We start from the raw sequence: 25597 nt of genomic DNA, 5'->3' as shown, positions 1-25597 counted from the left end.
GTTGCCCGAGTAGGACTGTGGGACTGCTCTTATATTTGCCCTTGAACCCCACGCGTGCTAATACTTTGAGTATAGATTGTCTCGGCATGCTGAGGGCCCTGATTATTCGTATATTTGCTCGACCTGGCCTGGCCTCACCATCCAGGGCAGAAATCGCTGCAACGTGGGTTAGTGCGATATAATGAACCACTACCTACGGAATACGGCAGGCAGACAACCGTCGTACGGGCCGACCGATGCTGAGCTAAACGAAAGAGGCATAAGCAAAAGTATTAAAAAAAAGGTGCTAGCTCCAGCAAAGTAGAGTTGAACTGCAAAGGTAACTAACGCGCTATGCAGGGCTGAAGATTCCAGAGCACTAAGTTACGGATCCAGCCAGAGATATCCTTTCTGACGAGCGTCGTGTGCTCACAAATGAGCCTAATGTTGTAAGTTTCGGGGCCAAAAAAATGCACGACTTGCCAACTCAACTCAGAGGCCGTTCAACTCGACTCTTGCGGCACGGTCGCAAGCGTTCAGCCACATGACAATCCTGGCATTGAAAGCGCCTCAAGATTTGCCTTGCGCTTCCTGTTCCGGCCGGGTCGACTGTGCCACAACGCCCGCGTGGCATTTCCTCAGCTTACGGGAAATAACTAGCTGTGGCCGGGAAATCTTACCCAGATGGGACAGCATGCAGACGGAGCGGCTTTCGGTTTTGGGCAGCCTTCTGCGGCGGAGGCATGGGGCTAGTCCTGTCCAGGTATGCTTTCTGCACTTTGTTTGTTCTCTTTTTTCTTTGACCCCTTCTTTTCGTTCAGCAGATCGGATATCGGGTGCCCACCCGCAGGCAGGCCAAGACACACACACACACCCACTCACACTCACACTCACACTCACACTCACACACATACCTCTTCTTGCGCCAATCATGGCAGGGTCCCCCGAGGCAAAGAACCTGCAGGAAGCTAGGAGCTAGCTAGACGGGTATCCCCAGAGCAGCCTTATGGCTCTCACCTTGAGCACCCATAGAAGTCGGTTAGGACGGCGCATCATGAGACGTGAGCACTTACGTATGTTTGCGTCATCTCGCTCTTTCGCGCTCTCCCCCTACCTTCGGGTTTCGCGAGCACAGGCACACACAAACCTGCAAGGCTATTTTGCCTCTTATGCTGGATGAGGAAACCGGTCTCGCTCATCCGGCTGCTCAGGCCGTAAAAAGTTCTTGGCGATTCAGAACAAGTTAAAAACTCGCCTTTACCTCGCCATCGTTTCTAGAACCTCACTCTGCAGTCATCAACCCGAACCCTCCACATCCCTCCCACCCTCTTGTCATATCCACTAAGAGTCGAGGATCTAATATTTCTGTCCTTCAACAGAACTCAAGATCCTTTTGACTCCTCTTTCGACGGAAATAGCCATATTTCGACTGCATTACAACCAACGGGTCTTGGCAGCTCCCCACTTGACGGATATCAATCACCAACCCCCAAGATGACCAACTTCACATACCGTGATGGCATTGCCGTCCTGCAGCTCATCGCATTCATTCCGTGTCTAATCTTCGCCACCGTGCTCTGCTTCAAGCAGGGCATCCGAGCCGTCTCTGCCTGCTGGCGCTTCCTGCTCATCCTCGGTCTCCTGCGCGTCATTGCTGCCATCTGCCAGCTTCTTCTCATGACCCACAGCGATCGCAGCATCGTCGTCACCAAGCTGACCTGCGACATGCTCGGTATTGCGCCCCTGACCCTTGCCGCCGTCGGCCTGCTCCGCCGCGTCAACGAAACCGTCCAGACCCTCTCCAAGCACGTTTTCCTCTTTGTCGACGTCGTCAGTCTTGCTGGTCTAGGTGTCGGTATTGGCGGTGCTGTCCAGGCGGTGGACAGCAGCAACATTCCGCTTCTTCTCAAGATCGCTCTCGCCCTCTTCGTTGCCTGCCTGGGGCTCATGTTCTGCATCCTCGGCTGGCTGACTGCTTCTGTGAACCTTTTACCGCGCAACGAGAGACTCACACTCTACTCCATCTACGTCTGCGCACCCTTCCTCATTGTGCGCATGGTCTACGCGTGCATCGGTGACTTTGGCCACGACCCTCGCTTCAGCATCTTTGACGGCGATCCCACCATCTTCCTCTGCATGTCCGTTCTCGAGGAGATCATCATCATGATCATCTGCCTCTACGTCGGCTACATGTACCCACCAACGGTTCTCAAGAGCACCGCCCCCAAGTCTCGCTACATGAGCGAGGCTTAGATGATCACAGAAAGTTGTTGGCGAAAAAAATTCCTATACCTTTTGGTCTCTGCATAGATAAGCGTCGTGTTTCATCTCCTACAATGTTTTGTTTTGACTGCATTTTTGGTCTGTCTTGCATGGCGTCTGGGAGCTTTTGCCATCGTCGGTAGTTTCGCTATAGCGACAGGTTTACTTTGAAAGAATTTTACGCCTGGAATCCATAGATATCAGACCATATCCTCATATTGCTAGATAAAATTATACGAACTCGGCAACTTGTTCATTATCACCCCCACCTCGTCTGACTGTCTTCTCGCTACCTATAGTAAGCGGCCACTGCCACCTCAAACCTCGCCAGGTCTCCCGGGACGCTGGGATCCGTGGCTCCGCTGGGCAGTGGTCAGCACTTGTCTCACACACCTGGCACTGCTGCGCTCGCTGCGCGGTGTGCGTGCGACTACCGGATAGATTCGCCGCTCTAAACCTTGGCGGGGTTTGTAGTAGGGCTGAATCCCGAACTCCGGACGGATAAATCGACGCGTAACGCTGCGGCTGTGTTGTCACAAATTTGATCAAAAACCGCCCAGAAACGAATTAGATATGTATTTAGTACGACATAGTTTTCCGTGCTCTCTGGAACGTTTGGGGTGTGTGAGAGATTAGCTGGCATAAGCAACAATTAGCGTTGCCAATATTCCGTCGACGCGCGCTGACCTATACTTTCTGGGTAAGCGCAGGCAATATGACCAGCTGCATATACCAGGATATACACGTGCTTGATCCATGTTTATTCTTCCTAGGGCGGGTGCCTGGGCAAAGTCTGCGATTGGGGAGAAATAGGGCCGTTGGTGGGCAAAAGCTGCCGACATGGTAGAGAATACTGCATGACCACGAGCGACTGTCAACAACATTATACGTAACGGCGGGCTCGATCGCCCAAAATACCTGACAAAGTTTGCATCGTTTGCGTAAGACACTGATACTATACGAAAGTTTTGAAGGAGCAGTCTTTCGAGCGCCCTTTCAAACATCGTCGCGTCTGGGTCGTCAGTCAGGTCGCTGTGTAGGGTAGGCTACAACATATGGCAGTTTAGTCTAAATCTAGCAACATGGCGATGAAGAAACTGATAAAGTTGGAAATAGGCTAATTAAGAGGAACGATGAGCGGGTAAATTTGACAAAGTAGATCTGACTTATTAATTCTTGCGCTTCCAATTCCTACCGTGTTGCGTGAGCTAAATTCCTCGGTACACGTCGCCAAGGTATTGATGTCTGACTTCCAGGTCTGTAGGAGCGCATTGGTTGCCGCTTGGCGCATATCCTGCAGCTCGCAGAATTATTACAACAGTTATGACCAAGAAATTTTTAACAAATAAAATTTGCTGGGTTTACTTCTCAGCCGCATCAACAAATTGTGGTAGCTTGCCTTGGCGTAGCCGTCTAGATTAGGTGAAAACGCGGCGTCGAAATTTAGCGGCGGAAAGCGGGCGGCTCAACGTCACCCTCGCAACCACGAGTTGATTACATCGGTCAACAGCCCAACTCGAGCATCGAACTGTGCACTTGAGGAAACAAAAGCTTGCTGGATACAATCCACACATTCCGGAGATGGCCGCTCAAGATCCACCACCATCCGCGCGCGCCGAAGCAGGCGCGTACATCTCGCGGGATAGCTTCCACAAAAAGTTCACGGTACCGGCCACGGCCAGCCATGGTGCCTTGACTTTTAGCTACAGCGATGTTGGCGTGTCGCTGGAAGAGCAATCTGGCGCTACACAGGCTCCGGTTGTAGTATTTCATCCAGGCCTATTTGCCTCCCGCTATGTGGGAGTACACTTGCACGCCTTGGCAAAGCACCTGGGGATTCGCGTGCTCACTGTTGACAGGTATGCGAAGGCCAAGTATACTGAAATGAAAAATGTTGCAAGTTGTAGCTAACGCATTTTCAGGCCGGGATTTGGTAGCTCTACAACGGTTCCTGTTGAAAAACGAGTTGACATCTGGGTTGAGATCATCCCGTTGCTCCTTGCGCACCTGAATATCCCTCACATTACCATAGTCACACACTGTGCTGGGACCGTCTACGCGCTCAACTTACTCTACAGTTGTAGAGGCATTCTCGATCCCGAGCGACCGATGGCCGTCTTGCTAGGTATGTGTGTCGACGCGATGAAGGAATAGGCTCAATCGCTTACACAATAACCAGCACCATGGGTTGACCCGCAACACTCCAAAATGACACTGATGCAGGCAGCTCAATGGATTCCCTCCCCCGCATACTCGCTATTCAATGGACTGAGCCGCTTCGCTGCTCGTGGCATGATGTCGACTGTATCGAGTAGCGAAGCTGTGTTTGACGCTTTTGGGATGGGACGACGGTCGGAGGAGGAGGAAGAAACTGTTCAGAGTTGGGATAGAGCCAACTCTTTGAAACTTGAAAGCGAATGCGGCCTACCCCTCAAATTTCAAGGCGCTCTTCAACTTCAGACGGTGGAGCACATCTTTTCAGAAAGCACCGTTGGCTCCAGTGACGAAGCTCGCCACTGCGCCCGCAAAGCACCGCCGGGCAGCTGGGGCAAGGCAGACAACTATGCAGTCTTTGTTAAAGAACTCGCTCAGCAAGAGCGGTCAAGAAACGGGAATCATGCAGATGGAGGCTCGGCTGCGAAATTGAAGGTGATGGCGTTCTTCGCCTCCACGGATCACATTGTGGGCGAGGGCGGACGTGAATATGTCGAAAAATGCTGGCGAGGTACGCCGAGTGAATTTGACGATGCTTTTGGTTTTAGCTCCAAAACCATTGCTGGGTCTGGCCATGATGGGCTGGTCGTTGGATTCGACATTTGGAAGGAGATTGCTGCCAATATTCATGGCACAGAGACGCAATAATAGAACTAGCTGGTTAGATGAGAACTATTTCATAATGAAAAGAACTGTTACTGACAATCGTACTCGCTTTGTGATAGCCGTCGGAGTTAATGATTGCTTTCCGAGAGGCCATCTACGAACCGACGAGGGACGACTGGACTAACACGTAACTGCAAACATTCTGGCGGTGAAGACAGGGAGCACAGTCCGGAAGAAGATCACGCACCACGGAGGCTTTATTTTCCCGTCCAAAATATGCACATGGATCTTCTGATTGAATCGGTTGATGGCGACACGCTTCAAGTGTATCTATCGTGCACAAGGCTGTAGGCCCCGACAGGGCTGAGGCAAGAGGGGTCGGCGACGTCAGCGCCGACAGGCTCCAGCATTGTAATCAACTACCAACATCTACTTGCCATCGCGCTGCATTTGCATGTTAGCAAAAAAAAAAAAGCATCGCAAAGTCATCCATCATCTATTAGTGACAGCATGGAGAGGCACAAGGGCAGCAAATCTGGCTCCTCGCCCGACAGCGAGGCCGTCCGACAATACTTTAAGCACTCTAGCGCCAAGCGCAACAACACCGACGCAGTCCTCGCGACAGCGTTGAAGAGGCAATACCCCGCGCTGCATCTGAGCATTGTCCCCGCGCGGACCGCCAACATCTTGGCATACGCCTTTAGCGGCCAGGCCAGCTTCGCCGAGGTCGAAGATGACACGGGCGAGGCCGGCGTCCCGGCCTCGCTCGGGCACAAGATGTTTTTGCCAGCGGCAAAGCGCGGCAGTGGCAGCGGTGTCGTTGCCCGCGTCCCCACGTTTGGCAAGTTTCTCTACAAGTACAAGGACCATGAATTCATCGTCTACTTGGCCAAGACGCAGGATGGCATGTACGACATTGAAGATACATATTACATACTTTCCACGGATGAGGACAAGACCGACGCGCTCATCCAGGCGGCCGGTACTTGGGGCAGCGTGCTGCACGACGAGATTTGGGTGTTTGATGGCGGCTTCTGGCGAAAGGATGCCGGTCTCTACGCGAGCGTCATGAAAGCGGAGTGGGAGTCTGTCATTCTGGACGAGGACATGAAGAAGGCACTCATTGACGACCACTTGTCGTTTTTCCGATCGCGCAGCACGTACCAGAACCTCAAAGTCCCTTGGAAGCGAGGCATCATTTACTACGGGCCACCTGGCAACGGAAAAACAATTTCTATCAAGGCCATGATGCACACACTGTACAATCTCAAACCCGAGGTTCCTACACTCTATGTGCGAACTCTTGCTTCAGTAAGTCGACAAGTCCTGTCCACAACGTCACCCATACTAACGACTGCTGTAGTTCTTTGGCCCGGAGGATTCCATCAAGAAGATATTTTCTCTTGCTAGACAGTTCGCTCCTTGCTATCTCGTTTTTGAAGACCTGGACTCGCTCGTCTCGGATAGCGTGCGGAGCTATTTCCTCAACGAAGTGGACGGCCTTCAGTCGAATGATGGCATCTTCATGATTGGAAGTACCAATCACCTTGATCGCCTGGACCCTGGTATCGCCGTAAGTAGACCCTCACGCCCACCATATGCTCATTTCACCACTAAAGAGGCAATTGTAGAAACGCCCCTCGCGCTTCGACCGCAAGTACTTCTTTCCGAACCCAAATCTCAAGGAGCGCATTGCCTACTGCCATTTTTGGCAGTCTAAGCTTGCGAGCAACAAGTCCATCGAATTTCCCGACAAGCTGTGTGAGGCTATTGCCAAGATTACCGACGACTTCAGCTTTGCATATATGCAAGAGGCATTCGTCGCTGCCTTGCTTGCAATTGCCCGTCATGAGGGTGCCGATGGAAGCAATGACGGCGTCAGTGATGATGAATACGGCGTAGCCACGGTTGATTTAGCCGATGAGTGGGTTGGCGTGGTCGATCCGACCAGCCGTGACGATGTTGACCTGGAGCATTTTAAGCTTTGGGTGGAAATCAAGAAGCAAATCGAAATCCTTCGCGAGGGAATCGAGAAGCATCCAGAGGAATAAGGCATTTACACATATATGAACAGCTTTATTGGATATTATGAAGCAGCATGCATTATGGAACAAATTCTCACTCGATATCGTTATATTCGTCATGTCTGTATAATGTGACAGCGCATCCTGCACAATCATCACCAGCTCCTCTATGTGCTCACTACAATATTGCCAGTAAGGCGAATGTCTCTGCTACTGGCGCCGACATATATCTTGTAATCACCGGGGTGCAAAACCCATTTCTGCTGCACAACATCCCACTGACTTAAATCTCGCTTGGTTAGCTCAAAAGTTACCTTGCCAGTCTCCCCAGGCTGCAGTCCCAGCTTCTCAAAGCCTCGTAGCTGCTTTGGTGGCGCTCCAGGAATGCCAAGGTAGAGCTGGGCAATTTCCTGACCAGCGACGGCGCCCGAGTTGACGACGTTGGCATGCACGCTGGCGACGACCTCAAACAGCTCGTCCAGAGCAGTGCTGACGCATTTGCGAACGCTGTGCGCGGCGATGGAAATAGACGAGTAGCTGAAGGTGGTGTAGCTTAGACCGTAGCCAAACTCGAAGCGCGGCGTAATATTCTTGGCATCGAAGGCGCGGTAGTCGAGGAACTGACCCTCGGTGTAGTCGCATTGTGGATCCGTGTCGCCCTTGTGAGTGAGGCCGCAAGGCTTGTAGACGGCGTAATCAGATTCGTTCTTGGCAATGGTGTAGGGAAGCTTGCCCGAGAAGCCTTCCTCGCCGTAGAGAAGCTTGACAATGGCGCGGCCGCTGTCCTGGCCGGGCACGTGGGCGATGACGGCGGCGGTGATGTTGGGATGCTCGATCCACTGGTCAACGAGGCGGATGCCAGATGCGTGAACGACGACAATAGTATTGCCGCACTTGGAAGCGACGTTGCGCACGAGGCCGTCACTGAAGTCGTCATGAAGTCCATCTCGATCCCAGCCCTCGGTTGAGATGGCATTGATGAAGACGAGGCAGGCATTTGACGCCGGGTTGACAGGAGGATCAAACGACTTTGTGTCCCAGTTGACCCACGTACCGTCCTCAACTGCACGCTGCTGAATAGCATTGAGAGGATCAATTATGTATGAGGGAGCGGTGGCAGCGGCACGGCCACCGCTGATGATGGTGCCACCACGGCCAGCTTGGTCAAAGTGCGCTTCCGTGCCCAAGACAGCCTGGGCCATCTCTTGCGAAGAGTAGTACCCCAGCTGGAACAGGACATCCGTGTTCTTCGTCTCTGGCAGGGCAGCATCGTAGCCAAAGACGGACAGCATCTTTTGCTTCCCCTTGAAAGGCAGCGCATTGTTGGTGTTTTTCAGCAAGACATGGCCAGTGATGGCACCTTCCATGAGGACGGGCTTGGATTCAGGGGTACGGGCGTCAACCAACTCATGAGGCTCGGTGAGGTTCTTCATACCAATACCAGGCTCGGGGAAGCTGTCCTGGCCGACGAGATACCAAGAGGCAACAATTCTCGTGGCCATGTCCGCCACACGCTCCTCGGCTACAGTGCCATTGTGGACGGCATCTGTCAGATTCTGGCCCCAGGTCCCACCCATCGGCATGAGCATATCGAGGCCGGCGTTGGCACTGTTCAAGTTGTGCTGGGCGTTCCAGTCCAACATGACGAAGCCGTCAAAGGCAAGCTCGCCCTTTAGCAGGCCATTCATAAGCTTGCTATTCTCGCAGCCGTAAGTGTTGTTGATACGGTTATATGAGCACATGACAGACCCGACGCCTGCATGAACACCATCCATGAATGGCCACAGATAGTATTCATGCAGTGTCTTGTCATCGACATTAGAAGAGGCAGCTTCGACTCCAAAGTAGGGACGGCGGTAGGTCTCTTGCTCATTCGCAATGAAGTGCTTTACTGTGTCAGCAGCTATTCCATTTAGTTGCTCTGGAGGACATACCTTGATGTTGGCAATCACGCCGGCTTTCTGGATACCGGTAATGGTTTCGGCGTTGAGTTGGCCAGACAGGTAAGGATCAACCGAGAAGCCTTCCCAGTTTCGACCTCCGAGAGGCGTGCGTCCGAGTGGCCCAGCATTAGGACCAAGAGCAATATTGATGCCCTTTCCTTTGAACTCGCCTCCCATATGGAATCCGCGCTGGTGCGTGAGATTTCTGTCCCAACTTGCGCCCGAGTGCAGCGCCGAGGGGTACGCGTTGACAAGCTCCGCAGCCCTGACTCCGTTGCCGGCATCGTGCAGGCACATGCCCGGCCAGTTGAGTCGCGGGACAGAGCCCGTGGTGCCGGCGCATATGTTATCCGCTTTGAAGCCACGGGTAATGTTGACCTTTTCGTCCAGGGTCATCTGGCCGACCAACGCCCGGGCGCTCTCGTAGGCGGCGGCCCATTGTCCTTCGCCTTTGCCTTGGGCTACTCACCAGGCAAGAAATTATCAGCGTTACGCTCGCACCGAAATACTGTTTCCTGTAGAATGAACAAACTCACGAGTTGGATACACGTCCGGCGAGGTCGCTCGCTCGGCGATGGCTGCCGGCAGCAAAAGGATGGCAAGGCCATAGCTGCTCAAAGGGATCTTCATGATGCAAAAATATTACCCTGGGTATGGAATAGAGTCCCGCTACAGCTAGCGAACTGGCGCAGGGTCTTGTTAAATAGACAGCCCAATTGCTGTGCTAGTGGTGATCAAAGTCTCTAGCGGCGTGGTGGTTGGGGTCAGGGACCAGTGCCGCAAATTCGGACCGATGAACCGCCCTATGACGTTGATGGCCAGCTGTGGATGTTGGGGGGGGGATTTCGTCCAGACACCCAAAAACGGCTGGGCATGCGGTGTAGCAAGGGGGCAATGGACAACACCAAGCCCAGCTTTATTTTGGTGCCGGCAAGCCAAAGCGCAAAGACCAGCCTCGTGGGTAAGGAAGCCGTGCTAATCGGATCACCTTCCGCTGCCCCCGGGACAGCCCAATTGACCCCCACCAAAGAACTAACAAATTTCGGTCGTTCATACGAAGTCTTCGGGAGCCGAAAATAGCAGTCATTTTCTGAGCCTAATGCCAATGATACAACCCATATGTGCGGGGGTTCGGCGTATCTCAATGGAATAGCGAAATTGCGGTGTAAATGGGCCAGTCACAGTTGCTACTGTAGGCAACGACGATCAGGTTGCCTCTTTCGTGGAAGCTAATATAGTGCCGTATCGAAGCTTGCCATTGTTTCGCAGCACTCCAGGGAAAATGCTCACACATTTCTTGAGCGATTTCAAAAGTTTCTCATAACACAAGATGTTTCAAGTTTGATCCCTCTTATTAATGTCGCGAGCGATTCGCAACTAGAGTACTGACGTAGTAGGATCGTGAAAAGGACGAAGTGCGCGCCGAGACCACAGGTGAGGAGACGTTAGTCATGGCCGTTCTTCCCTCGAGCACATGACTAAATAGAAGTTGAGACAGCGCAGGTCGGTTTCAATTCGTAAGCGTTTCGGTCGTCTATTTATGGCATTTGCGCTCATTGTAAATAAGGTCCGCTGCCAAGTTGGCCATGGCATAGGTGGCGACCTGCAAATGGGCCGTAATGACAACAGGGAAAACGGAAGTGTCAACAACACGGAGTCCTGCCACCCCCTTGACGCGCAACTTGGTGTCGACGACTTTGCCCATTGCCGCTGTGCCCATGGGATGGTAGGTTGAACTACTCCTTGTGTTAGCAACTACGCATATATGTTCCAATGATGCTTTAAACCTACCCAAGACCAGCGGCGAATCGCTTTTCGATGTAGTCATCTGTAGAATCAGTCGTGAAGGGCTCATCAAAGCCAGGGGCGCCCACATCGCCGTCAAGGATATCGCGGCCCAAAGGAGTGTGTCCCAAAGTCAGCGCAATGAGACGTCGCATTCCATCTCGCGCAATAAATCTGTCTACTGCAGTCGCATGGTAGTTGGGGTCAACCAATGGAGCATCTCCAATGTCGGCAGAGGCAAGCGTTACACTGCCTCGTGATGTTGGCAGAAGATTGATGATGGCAGAGGTAAGAGTTGACCCGTCCGGTAGACCAGCATACAGAAGAACGTATTCGTTAAACGTTCGCTCTTCTTTAAGCAGCGGATGTGTCTTTGAATCGGGTTTTTGACCCTCGTCCTCTTCGATAGCCTTTGCAAGGCCCTCTTTATCACTAACACCGGCAGAGACGAGGAAATCAGTAGGCGTACCCCATCCATACTGTACCTCATTGAATAAAGGGTTGCCTGAGCCGATTGCGTATCCAGCGGAAGGGTCCTTCAATTTCCACATGATGCGAAAGAGACCGTGGTCAGTTAAATGCTTTCCCACATCCGGGGCAATGACCTGGGCGGAGATGCTGTGCTTGGCTAACTCTAAAGGGGGTCCAATACCAGAAAGCATGAGAATTTGGGGAGTGCGTACAGCACCAGCAGAGAGAATGATTTCCTGAGCGTTGATCTCGGTGCCGTTGGCGAGCTGGATGCCGACTGCACGATGGGGTCGGTGATTGTCGGAATTGGGCCCCAAAAGTATCTTGGCCACCAGTGTGTCGGTCAGTACTGAAATCCCATCGAGTGGGTACACAACTGATGCAATTTGACGACGGCCCTCATGTTTGCTTTCAAACAAGTCGCCGACGCCATTTGGCTCGCCGGCGTTTCCATCTAGATGAGGCAGCATGTTGACACCAACGTCTTTCCAGGAGTCAAGCACCTTTTCGCGCAATGGATATTCGCGCTCGGTCGAGACGACACCTTGAATGTAAACAGGCCCATTTGTGCCGTGCTGTTCGGGGTTGATTGAGGCATTGGCCACCCTCTCAGTTTCGCGGAAGTAAGGAAGCAGGCCGTCGTAGCTCCAGCGATGATCGCCAACCGTTTCTGCCCAAAGGTCGTAATCGCGCTTGGCACCACGGCTCCATCCTCCTATACCGGTGTATTAGAAAATAAGCCAGTTTCCCCATGGATACTCTTTAGCAGCGATGCGCACCAAGGTCAAGATGGCGGAGAGTAGAGCTTACCGGAGTTGATGACGGTGCCACCACCGAGCGCTTTGCCGCAAGGCAGGTCAATTTGTCGGTTGCCAAGATGAAATTGAGGAACAGTCTTGTATTTCCAGTCGTATTCACCACCTATTAGATTGGTTGAGTTCGGGTATGTCACGCTCGGGTCATTGTTCGCATTCGCGCCAGCTTCAACAACTAGGATCTTGAGCGCCGGGTCGTGGTTGAGCAAGCGATTGGAGGTGACCGCCGCCGAGAGTCCACCTCCCACAAAGATGTAGTCCCAAAGCATACTCGACGACACGATGTTATCTTCCTCTTGTGTCATATCTAGCCTCGTAGCTGGTTAGCAACCTGGTCCAGCGCGTAGCATTATGTGGTTGCAGGAGGCCGCGGGGCGACAGTTGGCGATGATAACAGCAACGCTGACGAGAACGGAATAAGGCCAGCGAGTGGGCATGCCAATATAGGCTGTCAAAGCGTGGTCTGCAGCGCAGCTCCGCAGCCGGCAGTTAAGCGTCTGCTGGTAATTCTAACGAGCACCTGGCCCAAATAAGGCTTGCTAGTGCAACATCGCGTAACTTATGTGCATTAGCTGGGCAACCGCAATAAACAACCAGCATGAGTTGCATGCGATTAGCGGGGGTACTCTGGCTACGTTGGTGGCGGCAGCTTCGGGGGAACCAAGGCCAGAGCAAGGAATCTCTCTTCTAGCTAATGGCAGCCAAAGTGCGGAAGCTCTGGACACGTCTAACTGGCTACTAATAAGCCTGGTAAGCGTCATATGATCTAGAATTGTCCGAACGTCTAGCGAAATCAGTAACTAACGTTAACTTAGGTGTTAGGTATCATAATTTATTATTAGCACGTCTTGGGCGCCCAGGTGTATGAAAGGAGTGCCAAATCTCGAACGCCACAGAGCACGACGAAGGCACCTGAGTGGCGTGTCCGAGCGGTCGGTTCATTACTTATGCTGCGGTTTCTATCTTTGTTCTATTCTTCCAGAATAAAAACAAGCTGGCGGGGTTTTCTGATTTGTGAGCAGTTCAAGGCGCATGGAGTCTGTGCTTTGGGCTGCACCGCACCCACTTCCCACTGTCTCAGAGCCACAACATAGAGGGATTGGCGACCGGTTGGGGCAAGAACCGAATGTCATGCTCCAGGACCTGGCTTTTCTTATGGAAACCAATTGCTGCGAAGCTTAAAGCACATGCTGCGTGGTGATTTGCCTCTATTCAGTAGAAGGAAACCTACCGTTGTACCACCATTCCGGTCTGTCAGTGCCGAACCAAAATACCGCCTACTGGTAGACAAGCAGCTCACCAAGTTAATTACCTAGCTTCCCAGGCTAGGCGTGCCGAACCAGTCAAATAGCCCACCGGGGACCCCTGGGTGGTCTGCGCTGCTCTCACCTAGCCTGCAGGAATGTTCGACCTGGGGCCGCGGTCTGCTCTCCGCTAAGACAGCGCTTTGGGCATGGTAAATAGTTAGTTACGCCATGGTTCGCCTGCACCTTGGTGGGCCGTCGCTGGCCCATGTTCACCGGCGACGTTACAACTTGTTGGACAATTGGAGCGCGAGGAGAGCACGGCGCATAGCGATGCCAAAGACATGACCAGCCAGTGGCTAAGGATAGTTGTCAACATGTGAGAAGAAGAAAGCCAGTGGCAGATACGAAAGGTAGCCAAACAATAGTTCCGTTGGGTCCAACGTCAGAGCATTGGACTTCCTTGAGACTTGCTGAAAGCAACGCCTTGTGTATTTTGCCCCGACGAATTTACCGGTGAGTTCCAGTTCCTGTGAAAAATACCTTGGCGGCCAGTGACCCCTCCATCCAGGCTGGAGCTAGTCGATTGTACCAGTATTTACCAGTACACAATGTTGCATTGAGCCCTGGCAGCGCCGAAATATAGCAATCGTGTGGCATCCATGGGAGAGTCGCACCAGTAAATGGCCATACACTGACGATATCGTATGTCATCATCCGTAGATGAAGCCTGTGAATGAGGGTGAAAAATTACTCGATTCCTGTGCTGGCTTTACTTTTTGCGAAACATCAATACGACAGTCTTCTGGGGCCACATGTGCTAATTAGTAAAGGCAAGCCTTCAGGTAAGGAATGAAATTCGAATGGGTTGAAGGCTAGCCAGCCTTGTTCGTGTACTTGCGGCCATTTGGGCAGGTGCCGCATCGTTAGAGCAAGAGTCATTATGCAAATATGGAAAATTGCCCTGACTCGGTGCTACTCAATCACAAGCCAAAGAGCTGCTCCATCATCGGGCTGTTTCCCTCCTTGTGAGAGCGAGTTTACTGATCATCTTAGACACCGCATGGGTGTACTGAAAAACACAGTCCTGGTGTGCTGATCATACAGCCCTCCGTCGCTCTGCGCTAGAAAGCTAAGCTCACTGGCAACTATCTCCTATCCTTACTCAATCCGGTACGCGCTACCAACAGCTGAACGAGCCGAGCCCTGACACAGCTCATCGGTAGATCGGATTTACCCACTAGAAGCTCGTGAAGGTGCCCATCGGCCCCAAGTGAAGAAATCAGGGTGCAAATCCCCCAACTCAATTAGCCGGTAACTAAGCTGGCCGTGGCGCGGTGAGACATCAACTGGGACACCCACCGGAAAGGTGCCTATGCGCATCTGTGTTCCCTTTTTTTTTTTTTTTTTAATCTTTCGCAGTTTATATATCCTCCCACCCCCGCCAGCCATCCCACGTTTTTTTTTGGACCGAGCCTAGATCTACGTCTCTATTTAGCTCGACCGCCTTTTCGTTGTGATGGCTGAGCGGCGCTGAGCCAGCGCCGCCCGACGACCGAGACAGCCACCGCAGAGTAATGGGCAACAAAAAAAACATCATCGCGCCCTTGATCGAATGCCGTCTCAGCCCCTCCCTCGGAACTTTGCTGCCATGGCTGCCACGACCCCATATGGGCCTGTGATAACACAGCGCCACCCGCCCGTTACACCCGCCGGCGCGGGTCTCATCGCCACGGCCATTATTATGCCAGTTGTCGCGACGCTATGGACGATTCTTCGAATTTGGACTCGAAAAATAAGAGGAGTTTCTACGTGGTTCATGGAAGACATCCTGTGTTACATTGCTGTCGTATGTCGAAATGCTACTATGTTACTCGTATCTCAGCCAGCTTTTGCTGACATGCGTTCGTGCAGTTTTTCTTCTGGGGTCTTGGAATTAATTACATCTGCAGTGCGTCGACTTGAAGCGGAATGAAATTTATAGACGTGAATCGGCCGCTAACTTCTCAGTAGTGGTGACAATTGGCGGCGCTGGCAACCATCTCCCACAACTGGCCGGGGGCGATTACCTCTCACGATTTTCTCAAACTACGTTCGCCGCCCAAGTTCTGTACGCCCTAACTCTTGGATTCACGAAAATGAGCATCACATGGATGATCAAGCGCATATTCTTCGAATCTTACCACGCCTGGATCCCGTACTCTCTCATGGTTCTCAACTTTTGCTGGATGATGCAAACCATTTTGACGGGTTTGCTTCTCTGCCACCCGATCACACTGAACTGGAATCCGAGCGGCCGAGGCTCATGTGGCAACCAGACGGTTGCATTTTCTGCAGTTAGCATTGTCGATATAGTTACCGACATCTTGATCATTTCACTTCCTGCCAAGATGCTCTGGGGTCTTGGATTGAAAAGAGCTTATAAAGTCGCCATTGCCTGCATGTTTGGCGCGGGTTTAGTGTGAGTCCTCCCTTCAGCATTGCTATAATCGCAGCTAAAGTGAGATTAGAACCATTGCATTTACCGTGGTCCGACTGCATAGCGTCTTCACTCTTGACTTCTCCGACATGACCTACAACTTTGTGTCCATCTCCATCATTGGCATGGTTCAGTCCGGAGTGTCTATTATTGTTGCGTCCGCGCCTCTTCTCCGCCCTGCATTCGATCGTACGATTGGCTCGTGGTCCCATTCTCTTGGTCGCGGTTCTCGAGGCTCGAAGTCGCGGCTGTCGAAAGAAAAACTATCACGTCGCAAGGTTTCGGCGAATACAAAACACTCTACGGGTGCTTCGTCACTCAGTATGAGCAAGAATGCTAGAACGCCGGCTGGCTTCAAGCAACTTTCAGAAAGCGAGGAGAATCTGCGGTGGGAGCTCGATGTCATGCATGCTGACAAGGGGAAGACGCTGACAGAAGTATCCAACGCGCGTTATGGTGAGGGCACAGATGAGGAGGAGCCGCCATTGGGCCAAATCAAGGTCACACAGTCTACAGAAGTTTCTCACGGATAACAGAACTCACGCCTCATGATACCTACATTTTCTTTCTGACTGATTTACGGAGTTTGGCATTATTCATCGGCGCTTCAACAAATCTGGTTTGGAGCGAAGCCGGGCTCTAGCTGTCTCTGCGATCATCTGAAGTAGACGCTCTAAGTATATATAAAAGTCGCGAAAAGATACTCCCGCTTTCAATCCTCTTGAACGTATTTCTTCCTTCAAGTCATACATGGCTGGCGGCTTGGGAGAACGCTTCATCGCTGCACGATTAGGCTGGATCACGTGACCCGCTCTGTTTTGTTTGGCGACAAGAACTCGACCTCAGGCTGGTTGCAGAAATGTAGAAGATTGGGCGATATCATTTATGTTTTATTGTTGATTGACTCATTTGGCCCATCTACCGAATTCTCGCAAAAAAAAAATTGGCCGTTCGAATGTAAAATACGGACAAATCAAGTCCCGATCCATGGGCCTTTGACACGCGCTTGTGGTACGCCCCGCCAAAGTTTTCGACATCAGCACCAAGCTTCAGCCTTGCGATTTTGAGCCACCTCAGAAATCTCGGTCACGACGCCGCGCACCGCAACAGCGCCCTCCCCCAAGATAACGAGACCATCGGAACGAGTTGGATCGATTCCGGAAATTCTTTACAACATAATCTACGGTAAAAACCAGCCAGGATGAGGCTTACGGCAGACCTCATTCGGGATTCCCTTTCCTACCTCAACCCTCTCAAGGAACGAGAGCTTGACCTCCGAGGTGCGTTTGAAAAGAACAGATACTACATCACTTGATAGCCCGAGAGCAGACCATATTCATTCGTCATATTGGCATTCGCAGGACACCGCATTCCCGCCATTGAGAACCTGGGTGCCGCAGGGGTGAGTCTCGGCTGCCCAACACTGACAGCTGAGAGCGCCGTTGACTGACCATCTTGCTTTTCTCTACAGCCTCACGACTCAATCGACTTCACCGATAATGATATCCAAGTTCTGGGCAACTTTCCCCTGTCGCCACGTATAACAACGCTGCTACTGGCGCGAAACCGGGTTGCTAATATCCAACCCACGATTGCGAAGTCCATCCCAAACCTGAAGAATCTGGTTCTTGCGTCGAACAATGTCGCAGAGCTGGCGGACCTGGATATATTGGCAAAGATGGCCCGTCTGACGCACCTTGTGCTGGTCGACAACCCCGTTACGAAGAAAGAGGTACGACTGTTCCGGTCGCGTGACAGTACGACTGGAGCCCATCTAACAGGAGCCTGCAGAACTATCGCTACTGGATCGTTTGGAGATGCCCATCCGTACGCTTTCTCGACTACCATAAAGTGAAGGAGGCGGAGCGTGAAAGAGGCCGCGAGCTATTCGGCACAGACGAGGAGCCGACGGCACTCGCTGCCAAGGTGAGCTGGCTGGAGTCTGAACTAGTCTCACAAGTAGTTACTGATCTCTGGCGATTCACAGATTATGGGCAAGAAAACGACAACCTTCGACGCGCCGGCAAACGGCGGCGCAGAGCCACGCTCAAGGCTCTCGAGAATAAAGCTGACGGACGAGGAGAAGAAGCGGCTGCAAGAGCGGATCAAGAAGGCGACCAGCCTGCAGGAAATCATTGCTTTGGAGAAGGAGTTGAATGAGGGACGCCTCCCCGCAGGCGTTCTTGAGGATCCCATGGAGGAGTAGCACGGCGTATTCTGGATGGCTCACTTGGTGATTTGGTTTATTACTTGAGGTTTTACACATGCATTTGGTTCGGTCAGGCAAAGCTACAACCGGTGGTGTTTTCGGATAATTGCTGCCCCCCATGTTCAGGGAGTTGAAAAAAATGAATATTTCCTCAATCTGCCTATGACGCACATGCTCTTAATACAAACATCGCCGAAGCCAACAGCACCTTCCTACTGGCCGCCCATGCTAATATCGTGGTCCCTAGGCTCTGCCGCCTGTCTCATCTCCATCTCCAGCTGGTCATTCGGGTCGTATTTGTCTTCTATCCGCAAGGGAACGCTAAATGTGGTGTTGTCACCATTGGACAGAACGCTGTCGTTACCATTTGGCTGTTCTTGTGTAGACTGGAGCCCCTCTTCAGTGGTGACGTTTTCACCGCGGAGACGGGCTTGGGTGGCGTGGGCCGCGGCCATGGCTTTCTTGAAGGGTACCGTCTTGGGCACGGTATCTTCCAGAAATTCAAGACTGTCCTGGTGCGAGACGGCGCTGGCTAGTAAATATGTGCAAGATTAGCGGTCTGTTCAGCTACAGCAAAGACCTTGGGAACTTAGCTTACCAACATCCTTGTACTGAACGTTCTTGCGTGGCTTTCTGTCCAGCTTGGCTTGAGTATGGGCCTCGCCAGCGAGGTGCTGAATGAACATTTCCTATCACATTGTTAGAGATAATCCTAATTTGGGAGCTTCTCGTCATTGAAATGAATCACATACTGCGGCCAAGGTAATAACAAATGCGGCATTGTTGGAGCACATGGCTACATCAGGATCTTGACTGATGATCTTCTTGACTCTCGACACTAGAGGGTAATCGGTCAGCCAGCGACTTATATGTTGGACTAGATGAGATCTCACGAGGAAGTTGAGTCTGCCCCGTAGGCTCCTTTCTAGGAGGTATGGCCGTCGTATTGTAAGGCATGATGAAGGTCGCGCCAGAGTTTGTCGAGAGCAGACAGCTGAAGGTGCTCTGTAGGGTATATGATCGTGTCAAATGGTTGTGAAAGGACAAGGTTTCAGCTAGAAGCAAGACACGCGGAATCCAGCGATATTATGACGCGCGAGAAGCCTGAGGAGGATGGAAAGCTGGTTGACGCGAGGCATAACGCGACAAAAGTGAAGCCAGCAGCTGAGAGCACTTTACGCGCCTGTCCAGTGGGAGCTCTAGCGGGCTCCAGCAGCTGTGGGTGCCGGCGTGGGTATTTGCTGGCAGTGGCGCCTAGCTCTGACCACTGCCTCGCTGGAAGCCCCCTGTAGTTACATATTGCGCAACCTTCACCTTCAAGCTACGTCAGCCAGTTAGTTGTCCCAGCCTCACAGCCCGCTGGCCACAGTTTCAACAGTTCCTTGAACATACCACCCATACCGCGGCATACGATCGTGTGTTGAAATCGAGCCTGTCGTCCGATCGAAAACCCAGCTGCCACTGTCGAGAATAGCCCCGCAACAATGGTGCAGCTGCCGAGACGATGACCTCCTCGACCACATCATTTCGGCCGCAGCCCGGGCGGCGGCCGTCAATCAGCTCCCGGCTTTCCTTTGCCATGTCGCATGCCGAGTCCGGAGAGGATATCAGCGCCGCGGTGCCCGCGCAAGCGCAGATCGCGGAAGAGATTGCCGAAATCAAGCGATACGAGGACTTTACAACGATCGATTGGGTGCAAGACGCCGCCCGCGAGCAGGCGAGACGAAAGTCGAAACAGCGGCGCGCGGCCGGCCTATACGGACAGGGACAAACAAACTGGCGCCATCGAGTGTCGCAGTCCTATGACGCTGCGCAGGGTTGGATCGTCGTCACCATCATTGGTGCGGCGATTGGTCTGAATGCCGCATTCTTGAACATTGTCACTGAGTGGCTGTCCGATATCAAGATGGGATACTGCACGACAGCATTCTATCTCAACGAAAACTTTTGCTGCTGGGGGGAAGACAACGGTACGGGCAGATCCGTGCAGAGAATCTTGCGAACCTGGCCTGATGCTAACCTGCCGCAGGCTGTCCTCAATGGCACAGATGGACTGGCTTCGCGCCGTTCAATTACTTTATATACATGGCATTTGGCGTATGTTGAGTGTCCCTTTTCATGTAGTCTGTACGTTACTGACTGACGATTACCAGACCGTGTTCGCCTTTGTCTCTGCTTCCTTGGTACGATCATTCGCGCCATATGCGGCTGGTTCAGGCATTTCGGAAATCAAGTGCATCATTGCAGGCTTCGTCATGAAGGGCTTTCTCGGCTTTTGGACACTCGTCATCAAATCAATATGCTTGCCTCTGGCGATTGCGTCCGGCCTTTCCGTCGGAAAAGAAGGCCCCAGCGTCCACTATGCAGTCTGCACGGGCAACGTCATTTCGCGTTTGTTTCAGAAATACAAGAACAACGCCTCCAAAACGCGAGAGATCCTCAGCGCCTGTGCTGCAGCGGGTGTAGCCGTTGCCTTTGGCAGCCCTATCGGCGGTGTGCTGTTTTCTCTCGAAGAAATGTCTAGCTACTTTCCCCTCAAGACCATGTGGCGCAGCTACTTTTGCGCCCTGGTTGCTACGGCTGTTCTCTCAGCAATGAATCCATTCCGAACTGGTCAGCTTGTCATGTTCCAGGTCAAATACGACCGTGACTGGCACTTTTTCGAAATCCTCTTTTACATCATCATTGGCATTTTTGGTGGTCTGTATGGCGCGTTTGTTATCAAGTGGAATTTGCGAGCACAAGCTTTCAGGCGAAAGTATCTCAGCAACTATGCAATCCTGGAAGCTACTTTACTCGCTGCCGGAACTGCTCTCATCGCTTACCCCAACGTGTTTCTACGCATTGACATGACGGAGAGCATGGAAATCCTCTTCCTCGAATGCGAAGGAGGTGAAGATTACCAAGGCCTCTGCGATGCGGACAAACGGTTTTGGAATATCATGTCACTCATCATTGCTACAGTCTTGCGAGTATTCCTCGTCATCATTTCATACGGCTGCAAAGTTCCTGCCGGTATCTTTGTCCCTTCAATGGCCATTGGCGCGTCTTTTGGACGAACTGTTGGCATCATTGTTCAAGCTATATATGAAGCGAACCCTACCAGTGTTTTCTTCTCTGCTTGTAAGCCTGATGAGCCTTGCATCACACCAGGCACATACGCATTCTTGGGTGCAGCTGCTGCGTTGAGTGGCATCATGCACATCACTGTCACAGTTGTCGTCATCATGTTTGAGCTTACAGGCGCTTTGACTTACATCCTGCCGACCATGATCGTTGTCGGCGTCACAAAAGCCGTGAGCGAGCTTTTCGGCAAAGGTGGTATTGCTGATCGCATGATATGGTTTAACGGATTTCCATTTCTGGATAACAAAGAGGACCACAACTTTGGCGTGCCGGTCTCGCGGGTCATGCGCTCTTCGGTCGTCTCACTTCCTGTAAGCGGCCTGACATTGAGTGAAGTCGAGCAGCTCTTGGTCGATGATAAATATCAAGGATTCCCAATTGTCACAGACAACAACAGCAGGACTCTGGTTGGATACATTGGGCGCACGGAGCTGAGGTACGCAATCGATCGCATCCGGCGTGAGCGGCCTATGAGTCCGTCTGCGCGATGCCTCTTTACCCCACCACCTCCAGCAAATTCGGCAACCACAATCACGTCTACTGTGACTGTGAACGTAGAGTCAATGTCATCCACATCGCTCGACTTTGGTCGCTACGTCGATGCGACACCTGTCACTGCTCACCCGCGGCTGCCGCTCGAAACAGTCATGGAACTGTTTCGGAAGATTGGGCCCCGTGTTATTTTGATCGAATACCACGGCAAGCTGACTGGTCTGGTCACCATCAAGGACTGCCTCAAGTATCAATTCAAGGTGGAGCACGAGGAGAATCCAAAGGATGACCAGCACCTTGTAGAGGGCCAGGAGCAATTGTGGGGTGCTCTTCGCCGCGCTGGCACTTGGATATCAGATCGCATATTGAGCGTTTCCGGAGGTAGGGTTCGCCTCAGTGGGCAGTTCGACGAAGAGAGATCGAGGAATCGAAGCGGCGCCATACTGGATGGCGACGAAGACGTCGGCGATGAGGGGGTAGAATTGGAACGGCGTCGAGCTTGAAGTTGTGTCTACATGGCAGTGGGAGTACACGTATACTTTAATGAAATACATCCAAAGTCTGAAAATGGTAGGCGAGCGCCTGGTGATCAATCTGTGGCTACGAAATGAAACTGGTTCTATGATTGCATGGGCAGGTCTGGAACATCCGAGTCATCCGCATCCTTGTACGCTGCCTCGGCTGCATTGCCCGTGGCATAGTCTTCGTCTAGCATGATAAGCGGCTCTGCCTCAACAGTAGCCTCCCCGGACGCGGATTCATCACCGTCGTTCTCGCGTCCGGTAATGACATTGCCAACCACGAGAAGAGAGGCACCGGCCCACCAGAGCGGCGGTAGCTTCTCGGAGAAGACGGCAATGCCCAGCAACGCGGTGACGATGAAGTTGGTCGATGTATTCATAATAGAGACTTGCGTGGCCGATGTGCCTCTAGCCAAGGCTGTAGTGAACAGCGACCACATCTGTATACGATTAGTGTTTGCAAGAGAGAAAGCAAAAAAGAAAAATGGCAGGACTTACGACGCCGTTGAACACAAGGTTCAAAATGAAGAACATCTGCTCACGCCTGGTTAACTTGATCTGCTCGGCGCATTCGCAGCGTGCTGCCTGGACTCACAGCTCGAATGACATATTCAACAATGTTCTTGTGCTCGGCCAGGCCGATCAAGTTTGAGATGCCATTGGAAAGACTCGTCGTCAAATCGGTTGTTGTCCTGTGATTTGTGAGTACAGCCTCACAACAGACTCGACGTGAGTTGATACGGCAGTCGAAGCGACACTCTGCGGACAACAGCCCGACAAGGCGTCAGATTCACCCCCATCTCACATGAAACAACGTACAATTTGGCAAAGGCGCCGTTAAACGCGGCGCAGACACCACTGGCCATCGCGAAGAAGATCCATTGCGTTCGCGTGCTCCATTGGCTGCTCGCGGCTGGCTCGGTACCGGCGGCTGGTTCCATCGTCATCTTAGGCTCGTCGCGCGGCGCTCTTGCTGGCCTCTCAGACGCTGCGGCGGTGGCGGCTGTATCTGAAGTTGGCTTGTGACGCTGTCGAACCATTGCCGAATTTAAGTTCCGGGGAGAACGACCAAGAGTGTATACGTGCTCGATAGTTGCTCGATTTTGCCAAGGAATGGGCGCTGGGTTAATAGGGGCCGGCCGCAATCAATGGATGGCACTGGGAGTTTTGGTGGGTTGGCACATTGGCTAGCGGCTTTAGCGGGGAGAGCTCCCTGGGGCACCCGCAATGACGCCCAATTCTCAATCACACGGGTTTGCTTCCGGCACGGTGGTGTTGGTTTGCTGATCTCTCATATTTCATCACTCAATATTTTTTTTGAAATACAGTAAAGGAAAGAATAACCAAATTGTGCTAGCGCCGTGCTTGCGCCGTCTGCTAGCTTCCGTCTAACCGTCTGGCATGTTGCCCCCAACTGTAACTGACTATTGCGCCGCTCCCCAGAGATCTGGTGTCAATGAAAAAGGTATAAGCAAGATAACGCCGCATAAAATGCACCCAAAACCCAAACTCATGAACCGCGTGTTTTAAATGATATCCCACCATTTTAAGGTGTCGACTACGCGCCTTCGCCGGGACGCTTAGCGTTGCAGCTGACAATCTTGACCTTGTCGGCCTGGACAGTCTGGCTGCCGTTGTCCATCTTGAACGTGACATTCTTGATAAGAAATGTCCACACTTCGTCGCAAAGTCGGTACGTATCGAGGCTTCCCTGTAGCACAGGCAACGCAAAAAGCGGCTTTGTTAGCAAACTTGTGTCATTACTCTTTCGCCAGCACGGGCGCGGCGAGGGCAGCTCTTTGGGCCTATTCACCTTGAACTGCAGACGGCTTCGGACGTTCTTCTGTAGCGCTTCAGTGATGGCCTGATCAAAGTTTCCCAAGATCTTCATGGCTAGCTGCGGGTGGATGCGCGACTCGCTGATAAGATCATCGAGCGTATCCGTCAGTGCAAGGCCGATGCTGCATAGGCCTGGTTAGCCAGAGTTCCGCCCAGCGCAGCCGAGTGGACTCAGTACCTGCTACGGCGGTAAAGCTCGTAGAATGATTGTGAGCCGCTCGCCATAATTCCTGACTTTGTCCGCTGATGTATATCCTGTGCGGCAAAATAAACTTGTGCAGCAATCGATGTGTTGGAGCGCAGGTGCAGGTGTCAAGTCAGTGTGATGCCTAGCACAGCTGGAGATGGAGACCTCGCCCTGCTGACTAAGGACTTTTGCTGCAGGCTCCCTCGTCATGTGACGTCCGCCACTCTTTAGTGGGTGCCTTGCCTGAACGCTGGTGTCTGAACGGCAATACAGGCGTCGCGCCAGATAGACTAGACTTGGAGCTTCGACAGCTTGAAGCCAATGCTCTCTGCAACGCCGCAACGCCCCGTCGTCACACTCCAACATCAACCAAGCCGGCGCAATGGGTCTTTACTATGGAATAGGCGGCCTATGGTCTTTTCTGATCGTTGTCGGATTATGTACGACTCTCCCTCTGATGGACTTGGCCCTGTCCTCCAGGTCCCGGTTTGTGCTGAACGCAGCTGACGTCGTCACCTAGATATGCTTTTCACCGGCAGTGGTGAATCCTTCAATGTCGGAGCCTTCCTCGAAAGCGTCTCTCCCTTCACATGGGCCAGTGTGGGTATCGCTCTCTGCATCGGCTTATCGGTAGTTGGCGCGGCTTGGTCCGTACCCCCTCCCTCGACATCATACAGTCCGTGACTGCTCATTGGGAACTACATTTACTGACAGTCGGATGGTTGCAGGGGTATCTTCATCACCGGCTCTTCAATTCTCGGCGCAGCTGTCAGGGCCCCTCGAATCCGAACCAAGAACCTGATCTCGATTATTTTCTGCGAAGTCGTCGCCATCTATGGCGTTATCATGGCCATTGTCTTTTCCTCCAAGATCGAGAACGCTGAGGGCGCCCAACTATACTCAGCCGATACGTATTATACTGGATTCGCTCTTTTCTGGGCCGGTCTTACTGTTGGTCTGTGCAACCTCGTCTGTGGCATTGCCGTTGGAATTAACGGTAGTGGTGCGGCTCTTGCCGATGCTGCCGATGCCACGCTGTATGCGTCCCCAGTATGGAACTACCATGGTGGATTGTACCTGCTAACCAATTATACAGGTTCGTTAAAATCCTAGTCGTCGAGATTTTCAGCTCCGTCCTCGGTCTCTTTGGTCTCATCATCGGCCTTCTTGTTGCGCAAAAGGCACCACAAATCGGCAAGAGCATCTGAGGCGGCCGGAGACATGTATTTGGTTCAACGACGTTGAATCAGTAGACCAAGCAGCTCGACCAGTAATAACGAGTGGAGAAATATATGCATTAGACTAACACGAGTGGTCCGGCGTTAGGAAAGATCGGTCAGGGAAGCCTCTGCTTCCCGGATGTATTACTATATCCCTGGGTTAGCCGACATGTACATCAGC

At 52.3% G+C, this 25597-nt stretch overlaps 12 protein-coding genes across 12 annotated transcripts; 7 read left to right on the top strand and 5 right to left on the bottom strand.

The window, feature by feature from the left end:
- Nucleotides 1-1033: 1033 nt before the first annotated feature.
- On the top strand, nt 1034-2232 carry LMH87_006590 (uncharacterized protein; the record flags this gene model as incomplete). The annotated part of the gene is made up of 3 exons (XM_056204500.1): nt 1034-1052; nt 1359-1426; nt 1474-2232. 3 exons carry the CDS (start codon nt 1034-1036, stop codon nt 2230-2232), a joined length of 846 nt encoding a protein of 281 aa, XP_056059852.1.
- A 1590-nt stretch (nt 2233-3822) lies between these two features.
- Nucleotides 3823-5103, top strand: LMH87_006589 (uncharacterized protein; the record flags this gene model as incomplete). The annotated part of the gene is made up of 3 exons (XM_056204499.1): nt 3823-4100; nt 4164-4366; nt 4421-5103. 3 exons carry the CDS (start codon nt 3823-3825, stop codon nt 5101-5103), a joined length of 1164 nt encoding a protein of 387 aa, XP_056059851.1.
- Nucleotides 5104-5571: 468 nt separating this feature from the next.
- On the top strand, nt 5572-7112 carry LMH87_006588 (uncharacterized protein; the record flags this gene model as incomplete). Its single annotated transcript, XM_056204498.1, has 3 exons — nt 5572-6372; nt 6425-6634; nt 6693-7112. 3 exons carry the CDS (start codon nt 5572-5574, stop codon nt 7110-7112), a joined length of 1431 nt encoding a protein of 476 aa, XP_056059850.1.
- Nucleotides 7113-7252: 140 nt separating this feature from the next.
- On the bottom strand, nt 7253-9658 carry LMH87_006587 (uncharacterized protein; the record flags this gene model as incomplete). The annotated part of the gene is made up of 3 exons (XM_056204497.1): nt 7253-8971; nt 9020-9489; nt 9565-9658. 3 exons carry the CDS (start codon nt 9656-9658, stop codon nt 7253-7255), a joined length of 2283 nt encoding a protein of 760 aa, XP_056059849.1.
- A 904-nt stretch (nt 9659-10562) lies between these two features.
- Nucleotides 10563-12404, bottom strand: LMH87_006586 (uncharacterized protein; the record flags this gene model as incomplete). The annotated part of the gene is made up of 3 exons (XM_056204496.1): nt 10563-10764; nt 10820-11999; nt 12095-12404. 3 exons carry the CDS (start codon nt 12402-12404, stop codon nt 10563-10565), a joined length of 1692 nt encoding a protein of 563 aa, XP_056059848.1.
- A 2554-nt stretch (nt 12405-14958) lies between these two features.
- LMH87_006585 (uncharacterized protein) lies at nt 14959-16355 on the top strand (the record flags this gene model as incomplete). Its single annotated transcript, XM_056204495.1, has 4 exons — nt 14959-15192; nt 15258-15294; nt 15357-15804; nt 15854-16355. 4 exons carry the CDS (start codon nt 14959-14961, stop codon nt 16353-16355), a joined length of 1221 nt encoding a protein of 406 aa, XP_056059847.1.
- A 668-nt stretch (nt 16356-17023) lies between these two features.
- On the top strand, nt 17024-18028 carry LMH87_006584 (uncharacterized protein; the record flags this gene model as incomplete). The annotated part of the gene is made up of 5 exons (XM_056204494.1): nt 17024-17102; nt 17184-17224; nt 17294-17554; nt 17614-17748; nt 17810-18028. 5 exons carry the CDS (start codon nt 17024-17026, stop codon nt 18026-18028), a joined length of 735 nt encoding a protein of 244 aa, XP_056059846.1.
- A 215-nt stretch (nt 18029-18243) lies between these two features.
- Nucleotides 18244-18988, bottom strand: LMH87_006583 (uncharacterized protein; the record flags this gene model as incomplete). Its single annotated transcript, XM_056204493.1, has 4 exons — nt 18244-18563; nt 18630-18720; nt 18784-18869; nt 18925-18988. 4 exons carry the CDS (start codon nt 18986-18988, stop codon nt 18244-18246), a joined length of 561 nt encoding a protein of 186 aa, XP_056059845.1.
- A 547-nt stretch (nt 18989-19535) lies between these two features.
- On the top strand, nt 19536-22152 carry LMH87_006582 (uncharacterized protein; the record flags this gene model as incomplete). Its single annotated transcript, XM_056204492.1, has 3 exons — nt 19536-20001; nt 20061-20128; nt 20185-22152. The coding sequence occupies 3 exons, from the start codon at nt 19536-19538 to the stop codon at nt 22150-22152; spliced, it is 2502 nt and encodes an 833-aa protein (XP_056059844.1).
- Nucleotides 22153-22268: 116 nt separating this feature from the next.
- LMH87_006581 (uncharacterized protein) lies at nt 22269-23210 on the bottom strand (the record flags this gene model as incomplete). The annotated part of the gene is made up of 4 exons (XM_056204490.1): nt 22269-22610; nt 22669-22704; nt 22766-22862; nt 22990-23210. The coding sequence occupies 4 exons, from the start codon at nt 23208-23210 to the stop codon at nt 22269-22271; spliced, it is 696 nt and encodes a 231-aa protein (XP_056059843.1).
- A 518-nt stretch (nt 23211-23728) lies between these two features.
- LMH87_006580 (uncharacterized protein) lies at nt 23729-24234 on the bottom strand (the record flags this gene model as incomplete). Its single annotated transcript, XM_056204489.1, has 3 exons — nt 23729-23881; nt 23984-24131; nt 24188-24234. The coding sequence occupies 3 exons, from the start codon at nt 24232-24234 to the stop codon at nt 23729-23731; spliced, it is 348 nt and encodes a 115-aa protein (XP_056059842.1).
- Nucleotides 24235-24578: 344 nt separating this feature from the next.
- Nucleotides 24579-25404, top strand: LMH87_006579 (uncharacterized protein; the record flags this gene model as incomplete). The annotated part of the gene is made up of 4 exons (XM_056204488.1): nt 24579-24636; nt 24717-24843; nt 24925-25233; nt 25293-25404. 4 exons carry the CDS (start codon nt 24579-24581, stop codon nt 25402-25404), a joined length of 606 nt encoding a protein of 201 aa, XP_056059841.1.
- Between the last annotated feature and the right edge of the window lie 193 nt (nt 25405-25597).

Source organism: Akanthomyces muscarius, chromosome 1, assembly GCF_028009165.1.
Source record: "Akanthomyces muscarius strain Ve6 chromosome 1, whole genome shotgun sequence".
In the NCBI taxonomy this organism is placed as follows: Eukaryota; Fungi; Ascomycota; class Sordariomycetes; order Hypocreales; family Cordycipitaceae; genus Akanthomyces; species Akanthomyces muscarius.
Note: the sequence above shows the minus strand (reverse complement) of the source record. Positions and strands in the feature narration are given on the sequence as shown.